Source organism: Rhyacophila brunnea, unplaced genomic scaffold, assembly GCF_057557595.1.
Source record: "Rhyacophila brunnea isolate RB1 unplaced genomic scaffold, BYU_Rbru_1.0 scaffold_3, whole genome shotgun sequence".
Lineage (NCBI taxonomy): Eukaryota > Metazoa > Arthropoda > Insecta > Trichoptera > Rhyacophilidae > Rhyacophila > Rhyacophila brunnea.
In genome coordinates this window covers 44,199,486-44,214,886 of record NW_028232965.1, presented here as the reverse complement: position 1 = coordinate 44,214,886, position 15,401 = coordinate 44,199,486, and the positions used below count along the sequence as shown (strand labels likewise).

The following is a 15,401-nucleotide window of genomic DNA, read 5'->3' as shown; positions in this document are numbered from 1 at the left end:
AAGTGAAGTAGTAAAAAAATGTCATGGTGATATAAATTTACATAATAACACCAATTAAGTATTGCTGTCTAGTTTCACAAAATATATTAACATCAAAAAGAATATTAATATTCTTTGACAAATTATATACACCTGTCAATCATTATTTTATACTTAGAAGTAGATGAAAAGTTATCCGGCAAAATAAAGATTTATTAAGGCAGTTTGTAATAATTTTATTTTTGATGTGAACAATATTTTATCCTGTCAACACCGGAACTGGCAGAAGCTTAGCTATCTTGTAAGACTCGGTGAATTTTCTCGCAGTAAAAAAATGAAGATGTACAAAAATATTTTGAATTTAAACGTTAAAAGTCTGGTTAATTATAATTTATTCAACATTAAAATGAGTTTGTTAACTATTTAAAAATTAATGAAAACAAAAAGTTTTCACCAATTTTTTTTAAGTATTGAAGTATTTTGTTTGCATTATTTCTTGCACGGTTACGTGTAAATTTTATGTAAAACATTTAACCGTGGCACAGTTTGCTGTAAGCTTTCTATCGGAAAGAGATTACAGTATGGTGTAAAGTATAAGTCTCCAATTTTATTAGATTCACTATGAACATTAATTCAATTTCCATAGCTGATTTAGGCAAAATTCAAGAATGAAAACCTAACCTAACCTAACCTAACAAATAGTCCAGTATATTTGCTATTTTCAAAATTTGTTTGCTGCTGGCTTCCTGTAGTGTAAGCCGACAAGAACCGTGTTTTATTTAGACACGAATTTTATGTCAGTACGGCCATATACGACCATATATTTGCGACACAATATTTCACGGTGAAGTGTGATACGGCTAACTGCATACATACATACAAGTTTTCGGACACGTTCTTGCACGAAACAAAATCCGTTATTTTTGTTTATGAAAAAAACCTAAAAATATATAATTCAACAATAAAAATACAAAACATCACGGTCAACTAACTGGTTAGAAGAGATCCTAGCAGGGTAGAAAGAACAGTGATATCTGGTCGTATAAAAAGTAGAAGGTAGTGTGGGCTTGCTCCTTACAAATAGGACGACATCATTAATAAAGCGACTGAGTCAATAATAACTGAAGTAACAAATCAGAGTAGGATTGCTAAAGATCAGTGTCTGCCAAATTATGTTCCGTGGTTCCAATTATGCTGAGTAGCATTTATTTTGACCATATCCGATCCTAAGAAGATCATACTATGAGTCTTTGTAATAGTACATTTTTGTTTTTACGAGAAATGGATGTTAGTCACTCGCTCAACCTATTAAGACCATGCTTTGACTTGGAATACACATTGGAAAACAATGTGTGTATTTGCCAGCACACAGAATTTGAACATGGGACCCACGACACTATAAATCAATGCACTAGCTGCTGGGCTATCGTGTACGTATGTTATGTTTAACTTGATTGAAACTATTCACAATATTCCCCTCTTTAATATCCTTATTTACACTCTAAAAACTAAAGTTAAAAAATAAAATAGTAATAATTATATTTTATTAAGTTAACAAAAAATAGTTAATGAATTGTAGTTATTTTGAAGCGCATAAAACACGACAACACGTAAATATATTTTAATATTATGTAATATTGTTTTTTATTTAACTATAATATGTCTCGCTAAATAATAAAATGTTAATTTTATAAAAATGAACGTTGACAAAAAATATTATATTTCACAGGGAAATAGAGCAGTTTTTTTTCAAAAGGGTCTTTATAAAGATATTAGCTGAAATACAAAGTGCGCTTGTCAAAATGTATTCGGAAAAACAGCGTTATTGAATTACACTAAACAATTTGCTACATTTTGAAATCTTCCAGTGATAAAAAGGTTCATAAAAATAGTCAGACGAATCGGCTTTTAATGGAAAAACAACGATGAAAAACCACATTCTCGTACAGTACCACAGTGCTCCAAGTAAAAAATGCGAAGGCTCACTTTTAAATGGGCTAATGGTTTGTTTGATAAAAGAAACTTCTGGAAACTATTACGGCATTCTCAAAAGAAAAAATGTATTTCTCTAAATGAGGCAACGTTATGTTTTAGATATCTACACGTTGTTTCCCTCGGTAGAGTAGTATATAGAATGGCAACTTCATAATCCATGGATTATAATAAGTTCATAAGATACCATTTTTAGCTATAAACAGTATATATAGGTCTCTATATAGTAGAAATTTTATTAATATATTTACTTATTTTACAAGGAATGGTTGATAATCACTTTTGTAATCCATTAGGTGCATTATTAAGATCAAACACACAGATTTTACATAAGGTATTGAATGCGCTATACCATTTTAGACACGGACATCATAGCACTATTTCACAAAAAGATAAAATTGGATTGAGAAAATAAATGGTAAAAAACTATTAAAATCACCATTAGTTTATGAAAACCCATACTATATTATTTATTTGATCAATAAAAGGTAATTTTATAATGTGTGCTTATGTAATAGGAATATTAATAGTATTCGATTGAATATGTTCTAAAAATTCGTTTACGAACTAATCAATTCTGCTATCAAATTAAATAGATAGAATTCTATTAAAAAAAAATGACAATAATATATAAATTATTTCCGTTTAGTTAATTATTTAATTAAAGCCGTATTTGAAGAAGATGGCTCATGGAGAGAAAAATATATCTATGAACAAGTCGCATTATACAACGATACCTCTTTTTGGGTTGTCTCAAACGTGAAAGAAGAACAATTCCGTTGAGTAAGCCATGTCTCAAAGATGAAAAATACCACCAAAGATGCTCCTTTTTTCACAAGTCATTTAATTATTAAAAATAAAAAAACGGGATATAAAATATGGTACTTAGTGTTTTTTGTACAAAGAGACATGGAATTCCTGAAGCATACTGGCGAAGAAACAGAAGGGAATGAGCTTGTTTCCTGGAGACTATCAATTTCAGATTATAATGCCGATGATGATGAGTGTTTATTAGTGATAATGAAAGTTTGGTAGTCTTGATAATATTATATGACAACTGAGATCCGAATCCAACACCCATGGATTTATAAACGGGTGTACCATATCATGTACTGCATGGTATGCATGATATAACTAGGTGGATATATATTTTTAATTTGAAATAATTCAGTGTTTTAGCGTATTATACAGATAAATCGTAATATAATTTTATAATAGTACTTATACTTGTTTAGAAATGTAGATATAGTTGAAAGCGTTTTACATTTCTATGGATAGTTGTAAGTATTGTGTGTATTTTAAATTAAAATTGGCCTAACGAATGCCATTTTGCGACATTTTGTTTATTAAATGCTTACGGCTGTTTTCGTATTTTAGCAACGTAATTTAATTTATTCCTCAGAATGTTTCATTTCATAAAATATACACGGAGATATACAAACGCATTTTTATATAGCGAGAGGAAAAGAAGCCGAGAATAACGTGCTTCAAATGCGGAACAAACATTTGAAAGCAATCCACTTTATGGAAATGCCAACTCCCAAAGTGTTACTTTTGAAAATATATTAATCAAATTGTACTTAAAAATTACGTAACATGATTGAAATATTTATTTTAAATAATAATTATGTACATTAAACAAGAATAATTTAATAATGTAAATTTTAATGTTTTCCACCTTACTGCTGAGTGTATTAATATTAACAGTGGATGTCTAATGTACTACGGTCCAAACAATTAATATTTCCAACACCAGTTTTTACTTGCACTTCTACTTTTACAGTAAGAATTTAACGTTATTTATTGAATTATTAATTTGTTATTATATAATAAAAATTATCTGTAATATGAGTTTATATGCCTTTGCCATCGGTGAGTAAGCATAGTACTTGTAGATGCCGAAAGGTAAAAAAAATACTGAAATAGAATAATACAAAACTTGAAACAATTAAAATATAAATTTACTATCGGTTACCCTCAGTAGAGAGTATTAATTTTGTAACATTTTAACTTAATAAGCATGAAATTTTAGCATGGGTTTTGTTGAATTAGACCAGAGTAAAAATCCTCGTATATTCACTCATACTGGCAGTAAAATGCAGAGTTTTTTTTTTTTTTTTTTTTTTTTTTTTAATATATGTAACTAAGAAAAATCATGATCCTCAGCAGTGAGGGACACTAAATCGATTTAAGTTTAGTCAGTGTGAATTATGGTTATTATTTGAAATTATCATTGTGTCAAATATGTAAGAAAGGCTATTTTGTATTATAAGATGATTTAAACAATATGTGGGTTTGGTGTTTTGGGGTGATCCAGTGAAACAAGCGAGGGTTTTTTTGATAGTAGATTTATTGGATTTGATTGAATAATAATTTTGACTTGCGTGCGTGAGTGTATAATGCGCGTATGTTGTGCCTGGAGGTTTGCGATGGACTGACCTCAGACGGAACGCTACAATATATATTTTAGTATATATTATATTAAATAAAAACGTTGGCCAAATTTTAATTTTTGTTTAATTGGAAAATGTAAACAAACATCTTTTACGATATTCCAAAATTTATAATAAATGTAAACTTTACAAGCCGTAGTATAATTTTAAACATGTTATATCTATTTGTTTATAAATTACGTCACATAATTTTGGACTTTTTAATCCTTGCTCATTCCATTGTCACATTTTGTTAAAGTAAAATCATTGAAAATGATTGATTTATTTATAATTTTCTCACAATATATGTCTTTGTATTTTGAAAGTTTTCTGATGTCATATTTTCAACATTCACCCTCAGACCCTCGTAACTCCTTTGTTACAAATTGTTAAATTATGTTAAACCTTCTACTTCATTATGGCATAACGTCATAATATAAACGATCCAGATAAACAATGCCACATAATGTTTTGAAGTCTAGTTGACTTTACCAAATGTATCAAAATTTTGACTTTTTATAATATGATAATACCAACTTATGAGGCAAAAGATGTATTATGAAGGTGATGGATGCTGGTTAATAATAAAATCTAACATAAAATATTTTAAAATCACGGATGGCCATATCATGCTTCGCCTTGTGGTGAAATGGTGTCAAGAGTTGTTGAAAGATTGAATAAATCATCTTTCCAGCTGCCAACATATTTCTTTGGTAAAAGTTTGAATTGCTTCGTATTTTCTAAAATATGCATGGAATAACGCAAAGGTTTACAAAAGAAAGATATTTTTAAACTTCAAACATTCTTTAAAAATATAATCTAATACTGCATGGATGGAGAATTTTTCAAAAGAAACGTACAAATTATTTAGTACAATTCTGATTTTTGATGCTTTAGCATTTCTTGAAATTAAATAATATTTATTTTCATGATTATATTATTATATGATTATTTAATTGCTATTAGTAATACCAATTATTGGTAAATCAGTAACAGTGTTCAACAATTATAACTTTAGATATATATATATATATTTCACTTGCGTCAGAATGAGTTTAGGTGGACGTTTTTTTATATATTTTTTAAATGGAGTTTACTTAGCTCATTTGGTAAACCTCTATTTAATTACCCTGTTTTCGTATACATCTTGTTAATATCGTTATATATGTATTTGTTTTTGTCCTCCATGTCTTATTGTAAACGTATTAGAATGAATAATTTGCGAATTTCACAATGTGTAAAATAAATAAATCAGTTTTCTGTACATAATAATTTTACAAGTATTATGGTAACTGGTTAATACATCAATAATATGATATAAAAGGTTTATTGTGATAATCGTATTTAATCATTAGTGATTGTTAAGATGTAATCAGAATAAATTATTCTTTGTGCTGTTTTGTAAAATATAAATACATAAATTTATATTGATTTGTATTAAGCATGTACGTGACGGTGCTATATTGAAAAAAAAATGCTACCTATCTAATTTAATTGGGTGATACTGACTCACATTTTATTTTATCTGTTGTTATGTAGAGTTATTCAATAATTGTATGTAGGAATAGTCATAATATTATACTGCTGACGAATGTATCGTACCTACAGAATACGAATAAATATTGAATACTTATACGAAAAAATGACCTTGTATCTTAAATTTTTAACATTATAATAATTTACATGTAAACTTTCAATTTTGTATGATTATTAAATAACTCTGTGAGAAGGAATATAAATAATTTTAAATTATACTTCCATACCAATGAATAATATAAATCATCCATTTCACATAGGTTTCTATTTTTTATTAAATTTAATCAATTTAATATACAATCTGTCAACTTAAAACTGTCTGGTGATTCCTGATAACCGAACAGTACCATAGTGGTAGATAGTGGAGAGATATTAATAATTGAAATAAAATACAGTATTATATAGTAGGTATTGCTCAATCCAAATAATTAGATGAATATCAAAATCGGCTTAGTCCATTTAGATGGATAAAATGTATGTATGTTTATATTATTATATTGTATTTATTTTAAAACTTTTGTAGAAATTTTATTCATTCATACATTTTAAATCTTTTGTAGTCACGATCATGACATTTTCTGGATGAAAACGGTATCTTCGTGTCAGGCTGATCAGGTACCATAGCGAAAGCTACGTGACTGATAAATGCGTTCCCTAGGGATGTACACATTTTCAGCGACGTGTTACGTGTTTTTTTTTCTTTAAATTCTCTTTTACTGTCACATTTAAACTTTTATCTTCTTATTATACTATTCTTTCTATAACATATATTTTTTATTAGTATTATTTGATTTCTAATTAATTTTGCTTCTATTAAAATACGGTATTTCGAAATAGTCTTTAATTTCGATACTTAACAATTTTTATAATTAACATTTTTTTCACGAATTAGATACTTAATATGTTTTCTAATTTTATGTAATAATTTTCATTGCAGTACATGTCGTAGTAATGAATTATACAAGTATTATAATATGATTTGTGTTTTTAAGTAATTTTGAATTCATACCTGCAATCTCTCAGCATAGAAGACAAGGCTGGCGAACACTACAATTCCAAGCACCAAGAAGAAGACAAGAAGGGTGAGTTCCTTCGCAGAAGCCTTGAAGGTGTGTATCAGAATTTTCAGCCCCGGAGAGTGTCTCGTCAGCTTGAAGAGTCGTAAGATTTTAATGATGGAGATGAATTCCAAGATATCAGTCTTTTCACTGACTTTATGTGACGCGCTGGATTCTACAATGACGTCCATGTAGAAACTCAGCGTCGCTATGAAGTCTATTACGTTGACTGGGGACCTTATAAATTCTATTAAATTTGGGGCAACCTAAAACAAAACAAACATTACATAATATTATTCATTCTACAAGTCTACACGTATCTTAAATCTACATAATATATATTATATTTTAATGATACTAACATAATAATATGTACATATTATCACCACAGATCTAACTTATTATAAATGCTATCTGCTAGCTTAGAATGTATCGTATTTAAAGATTGAAGACGATAAAATGCATAATAATTACTAATAACACCAGTTCAAAAAATGTAATTTTCTTTACAGCAGGTAAGAAATATAATGAAGATTTATTATGACAATACATGTTGTACTTAATGTCAGTTTTTTTTTTATAAAAATATGTTTTTAGTAAAAGAATATTTTAAAGCTTTACATAATATCTATGCCGTTTTCTATAGGTTGTGAAAAATCGTATTCGAGTTTTAAAAAGCCAGAGTATTAAATAATTAATAAAAAAATATTGATAACAATTATCAAAATTGCCCAACGACTGAAAAAATCTCACAATAACTGAGTAACTACAGGTTTGTATGAATTTTTAATATATTGAAATAGAATTATACAATTCAAGTAGATTTAACAATCTTTTTGTAAACTAGCTAATAATAATTATTATTATTTGTATTTTGAAGACTTTATTTTCTCGAGTCTGATACGTCATAATTGTGAACGGAGATGTAAAATATTAGGGGTACCTAATTAATTTTAGTTACCAGTGATGATGTACATATTGGCCAGTTTCAGACATAGTTAAGTTATAAGAATTAAAATTAATTCTTTTATGAATAATAACATCGTTTCAAAAAACATCGTTATGTGTGAGTGTAGAACGGATTTAAAAATATATCTCAAATATATATTATATAGGATACAATAAATTTTGTTACCGAACGCTTCTATTACTTAGTAAACAATCTTTTTCTATAAATCTACAACAAAATCAAGTGACAAGATAAAAGGCAAGACTTACAACAGATCTGACAGCAAGCTCAATCGTAAACCAGACATTGCAAACGAGTTCCACGTAGAAGAATGCCTTGTGGGGCTGCCCATAGTTTTCCTGCCATTTGTTTGCCGTGCTATACCGATATTTATCCTTATGTATGTTGTGCTTCTGAACGGTTCCATAATAGTATTCACTACGTTTCTGTATTCTCGCTAGGGGTAGCCGCGTTGTATCATCCCCACTCTCCAGAGCCGTCGAATTTTTGGGAAGTTTTCTAACGTTGTCACTGTACGCTTCGCTGGGCTTCTTCACACTGTCTGTTATCCATGCTGTGGTGTTTGATGAATTCGATATTGTCGAGAAATTTGATAAGCCCACAGCGGGGAAAAGCGTGTATTCAACTCGCAGGTCTGGATGGGTCTTCAAACAGAATGATAGCACGGAAACACAGATGAAGAATACTGATAAGACTGATATTAACTGTAACAAACATAAAAATAAATATATTAATTACAATATAAATACTAACAACCGAAGGAACTTGATTGAATTTGAATTTAAATTCTAATGGACTTAAGTTTTGTACTATTTCATTTGAGATTTGGGGGGACATGCTCAGCGTACGTCAAAATGGAGTTTTTATGCTATTTTCAAAGCATGATCCTGGACATTCCTTAAACGTTGTAGATAATCTATTTACATAATTTTGAAGCCTTATTACGCCTTAAACATTATTCGTAGAATGTTTATCACATTTGAATAGTCAAAGACATAGCTTGTAACCAGTATCTTTAAATGTGTAAATCTTGCCCATTTTTTGAATAATAAAATGCCTAATTCTTGTCAAATTTGGGATCACAGAGATTATCAATATATTTTTTTATTGTAAATATTTCACTATAATAATGTCGATATAAATTTTACTAATGGTTTTATAAATGCTTTTAAAAATCAATAAATATAAAAAATCTCAACACCACTTGACATGGACGTACTGAAAAATGACTACATTCTAAAACATTAGAGCGAGAGGCTTAAAAGAATACTATTTTATGTAATAAAAATACTTTATGCAGTCATCAAATGTTTAAAATAAATATAAGGGATAATAAGGCTTCAAAATTATGTAAATAGATTATCTACAACGTTTAAGGAATGTCCAGAATCATGTTTTGAAAATAGCATGAAAGCTCCATTTTGACGTACGCTGAGCATGTGGGCCGTTTATATTAAAATTAATTAACTAATTTAAGTAAACAGATATTTTTGTACGCTGCATGTTTTGAACAGATATATTATATTTAGCCAAGTTTAAAACTTTAATTTATTTAATATACTAACTTAGACAAAAAACACACGGGAAAATTAAAATAACCTCACACAACCAAATGAAAATATCACATATTATCTTAAAATTACCAACTTTATACATAATTATCATAATGTAACCAAAAACAATGATTACTACAACAACTAATAAAGAGATAAATATAAAACATAGTATAGGTATACAACTATGTTCACAATACAGAAAATGCTTAACTTCTAATGAATTTATTAAACCATTTTTTATTTTAAGAAAAACAAATATTTGGAGTGATCCTGACACTGGTTAGTAATTTAGGTAATCCAATACTTTAATTTAAAATACAAAAGCAATTTCGAAATCGCTACAGAGAGTATTGTGAAAACACTAATTATTGTTAACTTTGTCGCAATTAGATAGGACATGTAAGTATAGCTTAGCGGTCAGATTATATGGGCGCAAATCCCAGGGGTTCAGGTTCGAATCTTGATGGGTGTCGTGTTTTCAAATTATGTATGTTTAATGAATTTATATTATAATTAAAATTGACATTAAATCATTAACATTTTGATAAGGAAAATACAGCAACACAGTTATTTAGACCAAATATTCAAGTTATATAGAACATAATAAACAATTTTGTTCTTTGATATGCCATAGTTTGTTGAAATATTTGCTTGAGTAAATTTACTTTAAATCTAAAATAAATTTATTCGACAATTGTTATTGTAACATCTTTGATATGTAAATCTGCAGTGTCTTTCAGTGTAGTATTTTTGTTTTATAAGATGTTGTCCAGTATAAAATAAATAGTATTGGTTTTATAAATTATATAATATAACACATAAATAAAATATAGGAAACTAAGAATAGATAACAACCTGGACATCATTTTTTTATTATTATTTTAAAACATTTTATTTGGATTGTTTATTTATTGAAAAACATTATTTTGTGAAGAAATAGATAAAGAAGTTTGTTGAAATAAACTTGTTTCTAAAATATTCAAATTATAATTTCATTAAAATATTCCCTTTAACAAAATTTGGAAAAACAAATTTCAATTTCACATTACATACTCACGGAACAATAAAAATATAAAGAAATTAATTTATTATTTTGTTTGAACGATTCTAAATGATAATTCAATTAATTTGGGGAAATTTTATATTCGAAATTCAGAGAAATGTAGATTTTTTGAAAAGTATTTTATGCTACTCATCTATATTTATCATATTTTTGTTTTAACATCTGGCAAACCTGTTTATATTATTTACTTTGTTGGTAATTTTTATTATTAAAAATGACAGAAAATATTGTCCTTTAAATCTAAATATATAATAAAATATCATATTAAGAAGATACTAAGCTATATTATAGATAATTGATTTTACCTAATCTTGATCTATTTTATCAATTTTATAGTATTTAACAATATTAAAATCGGCATTTCTTTTGGTATTTATAAAAATAAACAAAAAAAATATTATGTAGATACCTACGTAGATTAAATCTACCATAATCTGTGTGTAAAAGAAAAAATGAAATGGAAAAAATATTATGAAAATGTCAAAAAGAGTTAAGTATGGTAAGTTTATAACGATACATAAAGGGGGAAAAGGGACAAATCGAATCGATAGCTAGTAAATACTATACATAAACATGGAAACTCAATCTTTTTATGTTCTCTTAAAAATATGTCTCAAATATTTTGCAAACAGAATAATTATTTAAATAATAATACGATTTTTGCGCCAATTATATCCAAATTCCCATTCCACTTTTTAACACTTTATGTCTCCTGGGCACATTTTAATTCAGTGGCGATCTGACCGCAAAAGCAATAACAACGAACAAAAAATATTATAATTATTAACAAGAATAATAGAAGGTCACCTGTGCGCGAGTGAATAATTAACTCAACTATTTATTTGGATAGCTAAAAAATTGTGTGAGTGACCCGCAATCCAGGGAGTCTAGGTAGACTTTCTCTACTCATAAATCATAAAGGTAAGTGCCCGGAATCCTGATTTCTACCCTATCTATTCAACGCATACAAATTCTACATCAAAATATACAGTCCATTAAAAAATATCGCTAATATTTAATAAAATAGGTATATTGTACTGATATTATTATTTAAAAATAATGTTATTAAAAAAATAGGTACTCAAGTCCTTATGGAAAAAGTATTTATCTTCTTAAAAAATAGTACATAAATAAAAATTATTTATAAAGTATTAACCAAAACACTTGATTTACTGGCATACACTTAATGTCTTAAACAAAGTTTAATATAACCAAAAATCTGGGGAAATTTTGGAAAAGATAATCCTACTACAAGTTACTACAAAGTAGACATTTTAAGTAATAATATTCAGATATGAATAATATAATATCAGCGTCTATTGGGTAAAATGTATTTTGTGGAATAAATCGTCTCATAAAATGATTAAATTTTAAATATTATTTATCCATAATTCCATAGTATTTTATAAATATGTTTTACATGAGATAAAAAAAATATTACATATTACGTAGAAAAATATATGAAGGAACTTAAAACATATTATTATCTGTGCCAAATTAAAAACAGGGACATACAAAAAAATATATTGGAAATAATAATGAAATATACATCATTGATAATACATAATATGAGAAAGTGATAAAAACAATATAATTTGGGTAATAAGACTACAACAGTATCGTTTTCACTATACCTCAGATATTTACCCACTAGAAAAAAATATATTTATATACGAAACTCGACGGGATTTGAACGCGTATAACCATTGGTGCCAATTTGTGCGTTAACCAATAATTATGCTACGAGCCTTCTGTCTAATGGGCGACAATTTAAACTAGTAGATCATACATGAAATGCTTATCAAATTGAAACCACGAGAAAGTAAGCATTAGTAAGAAATGCAACTATTATATTATTGTGAAAAAGTAGCGAGAAGGTATTTTCTGTTTAGTGAGTAATTTTCGACATGAGTCGAATTTGTCAGAATTAACTGCCGTAACAACAAAGATATAATTAACTATTTTTTTATTCAAAAAGATAAAATCTATTTTCTTACTAAGAATACCTATTTTGATTTAAAATACAAAAACCGATTGCCAATAGTAACTCAATTTAGAAAGCGTTTCAGAGAGTATTGTAAGACACGTTAGTTAAGATTTGTTGCAATTAGATAGGGTACCTATATCATTGTGGTCGATGTGCATGAGCGCGAATCCAGAGAAACGCAGGTTCGATTCCTGCTGGGTGTCGTATTAAAAAAAATCTGTTGGTTATATATTTTCTCAGAAGTTTTTTCAAAATTATGTATGTTCAACACAGATATTGCTTAGCGCAGCAGTTAATAAGGGTCTAGGGCGATTTGGCGCCGGAAAAACTGGACGCCACGCAATTCGAAAATAAATAGACGTTAGTTACTTATACGTTAAATATATTTATTATTATTATTTATATTTAAATTATTGTATTATGATTTAATAGTTGGTAAAAATTTAAATATGCACTCTTAAATAATGAATTAATCGTCCATATTATGTTTAAGTTCCAACGAAAAAAGAGTTTTTATTTTTATATAAAGCCTTAGGCATGGTAATTCTCAATCCGCAATCAAAAAACATTATGTTAAGAGTGAAATGAATGAACACTACGAAGTAGTAGAAAGAAACTGATTAAAATTCATCGTCTACGTTCTGTTTACGTGTCAACGACAGTGCGGCGTCCAATTGTCATGGCGTCCAGTTGTCCCATTCCCGTTAATAACTTTCATAAAATTATAAATAATTTTTGTGCGTACCTACTTGGCTTGTTATTTAATAATACAATTAGTTTAGTATTTTATGGTATGTATGTCTTACAGATGATATTCATAATATCATTATTATAGAAGACAGTATCAAGAGAAGAATGATATCGTTTGTAGATAGTAATTTTAAATTTAATTAAAACTGATGGATATATTTCCTAGGCTTACTGCAATTACACTTTAATTCGTTTGAATAAAGCAGCCAGCGAGCGTTGCAAAAAATGCATGCACTAAATTGATTCACGTCGTTTGCAATGCATTTTGAAAAACGTGTTGGAAATGAAGATAGAAGTAATAAAACGAGCACTGGAAATTTACGGCGCCGAAGCTCATTCTATCCCGCTTTGAAATAAGCGCTCTATATGGAATGCTTAATAATAATTATAATATCTGCGCAGGTCGTGACCTCTTTGTGAACTTAGCGGTTGGAAAAGAAAGCGGTAATCTGGGTTGCTTTTCACAGATGGAGGTGATTAACCCTCATTGAACTGACCTGCAGTGAAATTAATTAATTTATAATGTTATTAAAATAATTTCGGTCTATTTATGAAAGAGAGAGAAAAAGGGATTTACTGTAGTAGATTTACGAGGATTGTAAATATGATTATATTTTCTTTATAAGTTATTTTCTTAACATAAAGTACCTATTCATAGATATAATAAATTCACATTCAAAAGGAACAATAAATATTAATCCATATTATTTAAAATTAACAAGACAGATATCTGAGTCGTAACATTACGTACTACCAGTAAAATACCGTTGATAATACAAGATGACCTTTATGGTTGAATTTTATTTTGAATATTTTTTTTGCTATTTTAATAAAAAAACTTTCATAATAATAAATCAAACTAAAATACTATTACTGCACTGTTAAATCCATTAAAATAATGTTGTTACTAAATTAAGAAACCAAAAACTATATAAAAAAAAAACTCTCAAATGTTCTAATAAACTTTTGATAATATAACCCAAAAATATTAAAATATCTCCATTTTTTTTATATTTTACAGAAAAAACAGAAAAATAGATGAAAAGTGATCACGATTTTTATTAAAAATAAATAGGTATGTAATAATTTTATTTATACATCCAAAATTTTCCAATATTTACAGAAAATATTTGAAAGATTTGAAACTTCAAATGACTCCCCTGCGATATCGCATTTTATAATATTCTATAGTATTTTACTTGGGATGTGATAATATAACAACGAATCAAAATAAGTCGACCGTAAATTAAATGCAAATAGATTTAAAATACGCTCATGGAAACGAAAAAATTCCCTTCAATAGATCAGAAGGATAAAAGAGTGTCTGAATATTATATATATTGTATTTTTGAACTATGTCTTATATATATATCTTCCGCAGATAAAGTGAAGTGAAAAGTTGGGTCATAGTACAGATGATGATGATGATGATGATTATTGATATAATTGAGTAAGGAAAATGTGTTCTGTTATTCTAGGTGTCAATAAATTCTTCATTTTACTTTTTTAATCCTTTTTTCATTATTAATATCACTATTCATCTAACAATATAATTATTCAGATATCAAAATTATTAATTCATAAACCTCGAATGTATTCATTAAGTTTTATAACATAAAAGAGTCCCATTATTTGATAATGTACCATTAATTTAAAAAAATAAAATCTACAAACAGCTGCTTATTAATAAGTATTGAAATATTACAAATAATGATACTATTTAACATATTATGTACATCATTTGAAAAAACTTAATAGTATATAATACTTAATGGATTTTAAGATCTTGTGGACGCCTAGCAGCATCCACAAGATTCGCGTCAATGTACGTTCTATTAAATTACGATGAAATTAACTAGTAGTTTTTACACCTTGAAGTGCTCAACAAATTGTGCTCTGTGGTGTTTTCAAATTATGTATGTTCAATAAAAGAATGACGTAAATTTATCAAACCTCACTATTTATTCGTTGAATAAAAAGATGTTTTATTAAAATAAAAATATTGTTACTATTTCCAGAGAATGCTTGAAATAAAACGCTGATTGTACTGAGGCAATGCGATATTAAAATTTTAAATG

General features: G+C 27.6%; 1 protein-coding gene across 2 annotated transcripts in view; it reads right to left on the bottom strand.

Moving 5' to 3' along the window:
• Positions 1-15,401, bottom strand: part of LOC147068399 (uncharacterized) — a 394,033-nt gene that overhangs the window by 173,298 nt on the left and 205,334 nt on the right. For both annotated transcript variants that reach the window (XM_085952496.1, XM_085952497.1), the window contains 2 exons: positions 8,216-8,671; positions 6,949-7,263 (listed from right to left, as the gene is read on the bottom strand). In XM_085952496.1, coding sequence (XP_085808622.1) covers positions 6,949-7,263; positions 8,216-8,671 — 771 coding nt within the window. The remainder of the gene's footprint in view (positions 1-6,948; positions 7,264-8,215; positions 8,672-15,401) is intronic.